At 37.2% G+C, this 8,925-nt stretch overlaps 1 protein-coding gene across 1 annotated transcript in view; it reads left to right on the forward strand.

Moving 5' to 3' along the window:
* The first annotated feature begins 1,491 nt into the window (after positions 1–1,491).
* Positions 1,492–8,925, forward strand: part of LOC107558833 (calpain-9) — a 15,385-nt gene continuing 7,951 nt past the window's right edge. Inside the window, exons 1-7 of the mRNA XM_016242520.1 lie at positions 1,492–1,503; positions 2,022–2,432; positions 3,812–3,881; positions 4,466–4,584; positions 4,655–4,788; positions 5,655–5,826; positions 7,078–7,149. Of these exons, the coding sequence (XP_016098006.1) occupies positions 2,244–2,432; positions 3,812–3,881; positions 4,466–4,584; positions 4,655–4,788; positions 5,655–5,826; positions 7,078–7,149 (756 nt within the window). The 5' untranslated portion in view covers positions 1,492–1,503; positions 2,022–2,243. The remainder of the gene's footprint in view (positions 1,504–2,021; positions 2,433–3,811; positions 3,882–4,465; positions 4,585–4,654; positions 4,789–5,654; positions 5,827–7,077; positions 7,150–8,925) is intronic.

Below are 8,925 nucleotides of genomic sequence, written 5' to 3' on the forward strand. Positions count from 1 at the left end.
TTTGATACTTGCATGTCTCATCTGTCTGAAAGAGAGGTTTGATGTAATCTGAAGTTTCCAGTTGATCTTTGCTGAATTTGGGTCGATGAAAAGAACCAGTTTTGAGTCAGAGGATCTTGATGAATGGAAAGGTCGAGGCCGAAGCCTGGCACGTAACTTAGGAAGATCTGGAGCATTGGAACTCACATCTTATCGAAACCTAGCAGAACCACCGACTGTAGGAGGGTCCCTGGTGTGGGCCTTTAAGGTCGGAGAAGAGTCACGCCTCTCAAGATGGGCTTGTCCAATGAGAAAGATGGAAATTCCAAGCGGGAGGTGGCAATTGCTGGAGGGTTTTACGACCCTTTGTCTCTAAGCATGGTAATTTGCAAATGGACTTGAATCGAAATTACTAAAGATTCTCAGGACCCTAATATACATTGCCTATGTACCAATATATAATATACACGCTTGTTTCGATCATAAGAAGGCGAATTCATAGATACTAAACAAGGTAGGATAGCATATAGTGAAAGGATGACAGTAATGGGTTCCCTCATAAGCATGCCTAAAATAGTCAAAAAATAGGATGAATGAGTGACAGCCGGTGGGCTTGAGAACGGCGCAGCCGGCGGATTTGACGAAGGAGCGGCAGGCGGGCTTGCGGCAACCACATGGATATGACCCCTTTAAAAGGCTAAACTTTAAAAGGTTTTCAACATTGATAATAATCATAAATGTTTCTTGAGCAGCAAATCAGCATATTAGAATGATTTCTGAAGATCATGTGACACTGAAGACTGGAGTAATGATGCTGAAAATTCAGCTTTGATCACAGGAATAAATTACATTTTACAAAACATTCACATAAAAACACTCATTCTAAATCGTAAAAATATTTCACAATATTCCAAAACTTTTCTGTATTTTTAAAAATAGAAATGCTGTCTTGGTGAGCAGAAGAGACTTCTTTCAAAAACAGGAGCCGTTTAAAGGTATGGAAGACCTGCTTTACTTTACACCTACTTTACCACGGACCGACGAATAATTGATGTTTTTGACATCAGGGATCACTGGAATGGTGTATTTGTGCATTTGTGCATAGACTGAGAAGGATAAAAGTCATGCGCGATAAGTCAAGCCCCGAAGCAGGCTTTGTGGGATTCATCCTTCAGCTCTATTCTCTGGTCTACTGGCAGATCAAGTTCTTTGCATCAGTCACAATAGACTACAATACAGAGCTGACCTTTTGAATATCAGTCCTTATGCAGAGCAGTGTGTTTGCTGAAGGATGGGCTGTATGTGGGGTCAAAGTGAACTTTTTGCCACACCTGCATTAATGGTGGCTGAAATGAGAAACTTTAATGACTGTAAATGACAGAGAACATTCTCAGAACTTTGGCTAACGTTCTGGCAAGGTTCCTTAAAGTTATAAACAAACATTCTTCCAGTAACATTAATAGAACGTTCATTCAAAGATATGCAGTCTTTGACCTGTTAGTGTTGCACTGCGTGTTTTTGAGGGTTAATTTTGTGACAAAAAACAACTCAAAAAGAAAAAAAGCTAAACGTGTGTTTTCCAGCTAATAGCTCCCAGCTATAGTCATCTGCAGGCATCTGCTTAAAAAATTTTTTTTTTTTTAAATAGGCTGAATGTTTTTTCCTGTTTCAGTGTGTTCAAAGTTATATTACTCAATACCAGTGAGACTTACAGTGATTAAACAGAAGAATCCTCAGAGTGTCACCTTTCAAAAGAGACCAAAACCATGCATATAATCCAAAAGGTTCAAAAACAGCATGCAGTTTACTTTGGGTATTACTTTTTTAGGCATTTAGGCAATTTTACAGGAATGCCAAGGGGTTAATAATTAATGTTGGGAGTAACGCATTACAAGTAACGTGAGTTACGTAATCAGATTACTTTTTTCAAGTAACTAGTAAAGTAACGCATTACTTTTTAATTTACAAGAGAATATCTGAGTTACTTTTTCAAATTAGTAACGCAAGTTACTTTTTTTTCCAATTTATTGATTTAGGTGGAGGAGGTGGAGGAGGAGGGCGGAACTGGTTAAAGGTACGTTGAGGAAGACCTGCTTTCCTTTACGCCCACTTTACCACAGACCGACGAGTAGTTGACATTTTTGGCATCAGGGATCACTTGAATGGTGTATTTGTGCATTCAAAAACACTCGTTCTTAAACACATAGACAGATTCAGACGCATAAAAGTCGAGCCCCGAGGCTGAGTTTTTGACGCGCTCCAGTATGTCCGAAACGAAGAAACAGTCGCGCACAGACGCGTCCGGTTCGAACCCCTGGGATAGTCTGGGCAGCCCGACGCTCCTGTGGTCTCCCACCTCCGGGCTTCCTCTGCAGGACGGGCTTTACACGGATGCGAGGTTCCCGGTGCAGAACTTGCCGATTCAGACCGACGTGGTTTGGAAACGACCAAAGGTGAGCCAAAGTGACAACAACACGCATCTCCAGAGAGCCACATGATTCCATACAATCTACAAACACGATACTGGTGTATGTTAAAAAACACCCTGAACTTTTCTTTGATACCAGCTGTGACCAGTGTTGTATCTACTGTATTTGCATACAATGCTTTGTATTATAAACAGTGCTGGGGAGTAATTTATTAGGCGACATGAAATCTGGATTACTAATCAGATTCCAAAAATGAAGTACTTGTAATTAGACTATATTGCCAACTCCTAATCAGACTACAGTTACTTTTTTTTAGTGATGATTACATATGTACACAATTAATTATTAGCTTTTCAATAAACTCACAACCCCCCCCCCCTTCACGAACCCCAGCTTGGGAAACTTTGAGGTAATGCAATGTTTAATGCACCTCATGTTGTTAATAACAATTAATGGAATATATTTTCTTTCTCTTTGTATATCAATATCGTATATGACTATCCTATTTAAATCAATGTGATAAATAAGTTATGGCGAAAGTAATCAAAAAGTAGTCTGATTATTGTACCTGAAATGTGTAATGTAATGGATTACATAACTAACTACTACAATATTTGTCATGCAGTTTGGAATCAGTAACGGACTCAAATTTGTAAGTGATATACCCAGCACTGATTATAAAGTTATGCACTAAGAAATAAAATAATATTTGGGCACGTAAGTCATAGTTAAACTGTTAAATAGTGTCATTTATTTTAACAACTGATATATGCGATAGTCCGAAAATAATTTTTTTTTTTTTTAAATGGAACAATTTATGGAACCTTTAGACGTTTTTAAGTGTTTTTTTGTTGTTGACTGTCATATTTGAGAGATGGCTTATATACAGTAGTGAGAATATGGAGGGAAAACACCTGTATTTTATGCAGAGGCCTAAACCGAGCAAAATATGCAATTTGGTGCAGATGCTGATATTATTGTGGTCAAAAAGTAAGAAAATCTACTGATAGCTTATAATGGTTAAATACAGGTCTAATGCAACGACATTTAGTCAGTTTAACTGTGACTTAAGTGTCCAAATACTTTATAATGCAATCTTCGTCAGCATTTGTTTTGTTGAGTCTCTTATTGTTGTAAGATTTATATAGGATTGAGTCATTTAGCAGACACTTTACAATCACTCGCCCTGGAGCTAAGTCTCTTGATCAAAGGAACAGTGGTAATAGTTACTTTAGGGTAAATAATACATAATAGGTCCTTAAATAATTGCATGGGTTTCAAATATTTAATGTCTTTACACTAGTGCATATACAATAGTTTGGAATAATTCAGTTCTTTCATATTTTTAGAAAGTAGTCTTTTATGCTAAAATGACCTTTTGTGATTTCTCCACTCTTTTCTAGGAGATCTGTCCGTTTCCTCAGTTTATTGCGGATGGAGCCACACGTATGGACATCTGCCAGGGAGAACTGAGTGAGAATTTAATGCTGAACCATTTAAACAATAACGTTCACACTGAGAATAATACAGCTGCAGGTTTTTGCAGGTTCTCATATAACACACTGTTTGCGCTTCATAAAGCAGTATGTACTGGCATCTAATAGCTTTGGTGTTTGGTGCAAAGCAGTGGTTCTCATCTGGTGCATCACAGGTCTGTTCTGAGGATCTCTCAAAGCTAAATGCAAATAATACAGTGCGACACTTCCCGTATCTCTTTTGTTTTTAAGGTCAAAGGTCATGCATCCAATCAAACTCTAGTATTTTGGTGCAAATTGATCTGGTAAAAGCTCATCAAATTAGACAAATGCACAATTGGGCAGGTTGCATGATGTCCTGGTGTTTACTTTTCTTTTGTGTTGGGTCTCCGTTTAATATTAAATGTTTAAAGCCCTGAAGTAAAACCAAATAAGAGCCAGTGTAGCAGAGTACACTTATTTCACCACATACCATTAGAATAATCTCTTATAACCAAATTAGACCTAAAACGTGTTTTAACAGGTTTAACATGCTTTAATTCTCTCTCTCTCTCTCTCTCTCTCGCTCTCTCTCTCACTCAGGTGACTGCTGGTTCTTGTCTGCGGTGGCGTCTCTCTCTCTCAACCCTTGTCTTCTGCATCATGTCGTTCCCTCAGGCCAGGGGTTTCAGCAGGGCTACAACGGCTGCTTCAATTTTCGGGTTAATACCGTGTGTTACCGTACAGAATGAAGCGGTTGTGATGGTTTTAATGGTGTCTCTCTGTCTGTAGTTTTGGCAGTATGGTGAGTGGATTGAGGTGCGAGTCGATGACCGCTTGCCGACGCGTAACGGTCAGCTGATCTATCTGCGCTCCTCAAACAAAGACGAATTCTGGAGCGCTCTAATGGAGAAAGCTTATGCCAAGTTAGTGGAATATTTGAATGCTTAAAAATGTCTCAGTATTATTACATTAGAAACATTTTAAAGGAATGGTTCACCCAAAAATGAAAATTCACACCATCCAAGATGTAGATGAGTTTGTTTCTTCATCAGATTTGGAGAAATGTAGCATTGCCTCAGTGTCTCAGCAATGGATCCTCTGCAGTGAATGGGTGCCGTCAGAATGAGAGTCCAAACAGATGATAAAAACATCACAATAATCCACAAGTAATCCACACCACTCCAGTCCATCAGTTCACATCTGGAGAAGACAAACGATGCGTGTTTGTAAGAAACAAATACATCATTAAGACATTTTAACTTTAAACGTCTCTTCCAGCTAGTCCATAATCCTCCATAAGACTTCCTCCAGTGAAAAAGTCGTCTTGTCTGAATCAGGAGAGAAATCTGCACAGATCAAGCACCGTTTACAAGCCAAAACAGTGAATCAGTGGCTTTTGATGTGAGAGACAACAACAAGGGATGGACTTTTTCACTGGAGGAAGTGTTATTATGGATTATTTTTGGCCAGAAGCAATGGTTTAAAGGTTTAAAGTTTCTTACAAGCACGCAGCTTTTAGCTTCTCCAGATGTGAACTGATGGACTGGGGTGGTGTGGATTACTTGTGGATTATTGTGATGTTTGTATCAGCTGTTTGGACTCTCATTCTGACGGCACCCATTCACTGCAGAGCATCCATTGCTGAGCAAGTGATGCGATGCTACATTTCTCCAAATCTGATGAAGAAACAAACTCATCTACATCTTGGATGACCTGAGGGTCTGCATGCACATAAAGTGCTTTTACTTATTTTCTGTTGTTCAGATTGTCTTTTCCATCTCTTTCTCAGGCTGAAGGGTGGTTATAACGCTCTGAACATGGGTTTCCCTCATGAGGCGATGGCAGACATGACAGGTGGGGTTACAGAAGAATTCATGATGCCGTCTGACCATCGAACACTGGGCTCTTTCCTCCGCCCGCTGCTGCAGAAAGGAGCTCTGATCAACTGTGCTAACTCAAGGGTACACTCTCTTTACATGGCTTATTTAAAGGGATAGTTTACCCAAAAATTACAATTCTCTCATCATTTATTCACCCTCATGGACTTCCGTGGAACACAAAAGCAGATGCTTAGTAGAGTGTTCATGCTGCTCTTTTTCATATAATGAAAGTGAATGGGGAATGGGGCTGTTAAGCTCTAAATTCGGTAGAAGTGTATGCTCCAATAAATTATTATACATGTAGTATTTGAAGTCTTCTGAAGCAGTGCTTTGTATGTGAAACAGACTGAAATTGCAGTTTTTTTAAATCATGTGAAATCCCCTCCACGCTGTTTGTCAGTTCATTCAGAAGTTTGGGGTCGGTAAGATTTTTGAATGTTTCTGAAAAAAGTCTCTCCTGCTCATCAAGGCTGCATTTATTCGATCAAAAATACAGTAAAAACAGTAATATTGTGAAATATTTTTACAATTTAAAAGGACTTTTCTATTTGAAAATATTTTCAATTGTAGTTTATTCCTGTGACGCAAAGCTGAATTTTCAGCATCATTACTCCAGTCTTCAGTGTCACATGACCTTCAGAAATCATTCTAATATGCTGCTTTGCTGCTCGAGAAACATTTATGATTATTATCAATGCATTTTTTCTGGAAACTGATATCTATTTTTTTCTGGATTCTTTGATGAATAGAAAGTTCAAAAGAACAGCATTTATTTGAAATAGAAATCTTTTGTAACATTATAAATGTCTTCACTGTCACTTTTGATACATTTAATGCACCCTTGCTGGATAAAAGTATTAATTTCTTAAAAAAAAAAAAACGTAATGACCCCAAACATTTGAAAAGTAGTGCACAAAAATATGAGTGAACAATAAAAGAAGAGAATAGATCCTTTATCTATCCTCTCTGCTGGAATTTGTGTCTGTGACGTCACCATATTCAATGGCAGGTTTAGTAAGTTCAGCTTCCTGCTCGAGAGCACATTAGTTACAGCTCACTGATCAAAACTTGCAGGTTCGAATCTGCAACCTTTTATTTAGCAGCCCAGATCTTTAACCACCAGAATGTGACGTTCCATAATGTTATAAATTCGAATGTTGTGAGCATTATTGATGTGAGGGTCTTGCATGTGTACGTGTGTTCTTCCCTCTTTGTTTGTGTTCTTCTACGTAAAAGGATCTTTCTTGAGTTCCAGGAAAGTATTTTCTTTTGACAGATGTTGTTTTGTGAAGGTAATCTATTGCCTTGTCTTGTCTCTTTGTCTTTCTGCAGGGTTCCGTTGAGAAGAGCAATGAGTTTGGGATTATGTTCAGACATGCCTATTCTGTGACAGGTTTGGAGACGGTGAGGGGGAAATGTTACCTTGGGTGTTTCTCTCTCTCTCTCTCTCTCTCTCTCTCTCTCTCATTGTCTGTCAAACCAGCTCTTGGTTTATGTTTCATTAGTGTCTTTAACACTCAGAGTTCCACCAGAGGGTGCCATCAGCTTAAATAAAAACAGAATGGCACACTGCTAGTATTTTTGAGAGAAAGCTGTATGTATAGTATTGCTGTCCAAATTCACATACTTCTGTCTGAAATATTATTCAAGATAGAATATAGTGCATCCCTAATCATAGTATATGATAAAAGATTCTCCCAGCTGACAAACAAAAGAATGTTCTGAGAACATTTAGCTAACGTTCCCTTTAAGTTATGAAAACGTTATTTCTGAATGTTCTCTGAAACATTTTTTCTTGCTTATGTGAAAATTAGAGGAACATTCCAGTTGATCATTTTGCAAACATTATGGAAAAGTTACTTTTGAATGTTATCTGAACTTTCTGAAACAAGTATCCAGCTAACAGAGTTTTTAAAAAATGTTAGGACAAAACTTTCTTAAAGTAATGTTTATGGAATGTTCTTATAACTTTATGATTATTTGATATACGTACTCTTGTTCTTAGAACAACATTCTCTGAACGTCCTCATGATGTTATTTGTACTAGATGAACGTTTTTTTTTGGTAACATTTCAATAACATTCTAATCACAACCAGAAAGCTGGACTTTTTAATGTTCTTAGAATATTAAAAATAAATGTTCCAGTAACATTATATTTTGGGTGAAAATAAAGTTAGTAGAACTTTTTATAAGAAATGTTTTTGTAAGCTTTAAATAACATTATAATCACAAATGAATGTTCTATTAATGCTAAGAATGTTTGTTGATAACTTTGAGAGAATCTTGCAGAACGTTAGCCAAGGTTCTAAAACTTTTTTTTTTTTTTGATAAGGGAAATTTTTTTTGAATGTTAAGGGAACAGTCCATTTTATAATTTTGCAAACATTATGGGAATGTTAGTTTTGAGAATTATTTAAAAACGTTAGATGAACATCCAACTAAAATGTTCCAAAAATAAAATATTCCATAAAAAAAGACATTTCACAAGTATTTATTATATAGCACTTTATACCGTGCAGATTGTTTCAAAGAGGTTTTACTGTAATAAACATAAAAATATATTCAATGTTCATTTTGTGAAGTTCATCAAATCTGAAGCAAATTCAATTTGAGCTGTAAAGCAGCTCCACAGAAGATGATACTGTCAACTCAATTTAGTTCAAATTTTGTTCTCACCCCATACTGTCAGTGCAGTTAAACTGACAATATTACTGAGTATTAATAATTGACTTTTAAAAGCCATATGTTGAATATCATTCATCGTGCTCCCAAAAGTTGCTTGAATTTAGCAAAATTTCATAATTTCAAATTTTTATTTTTTTTTAACAAAGTGACTTAAAGGAGTCAAATGATGCTATTTTAAAGATAATTATTTGGTGTATTTGGTGTAACAGAATATGTTGACATGCTTTAATGTTCAAAAAACACATTATTTTTCAAATACTGTACATTATTGTAGGTCCTCTATGCCCCGCCTCTCTCAAACAAAAGCCCCCTCCTTTGACAAGCGCAGTCTGCTCTGATTGGCCAGCTGACCCAGTGCATTGTGATTGGTCGAACACCACAAGCACGCGTCAGAAATGTAACGCCTCTTACCATAATCGCGAGCTTCAGCTTTCAAAGTAAATATCAAGACAGTTAACAATGTGTTAGTTTTACCATCAGTTCAAGCCCGAAAG

The sequence above is a fragment of the Sinocyclocheilus grahami genome, unplaced genomic scaffold (assembly GCF_001515645.1).
Source record: "Sinocyclocheilus grahami isolate Dianchi unplaced genomic scaffold, SAMN03320097.WGS_v1.1 scaffold661.1, whole genome shotgun sequence".
Taxonomy (NCBI): Eukaryota; Metazoa; Chordata; class Actinopteri; order Cypriniformes; family Cyprinidae; genus Sinocyclocheilus; species Sinocyclocheilus grahami.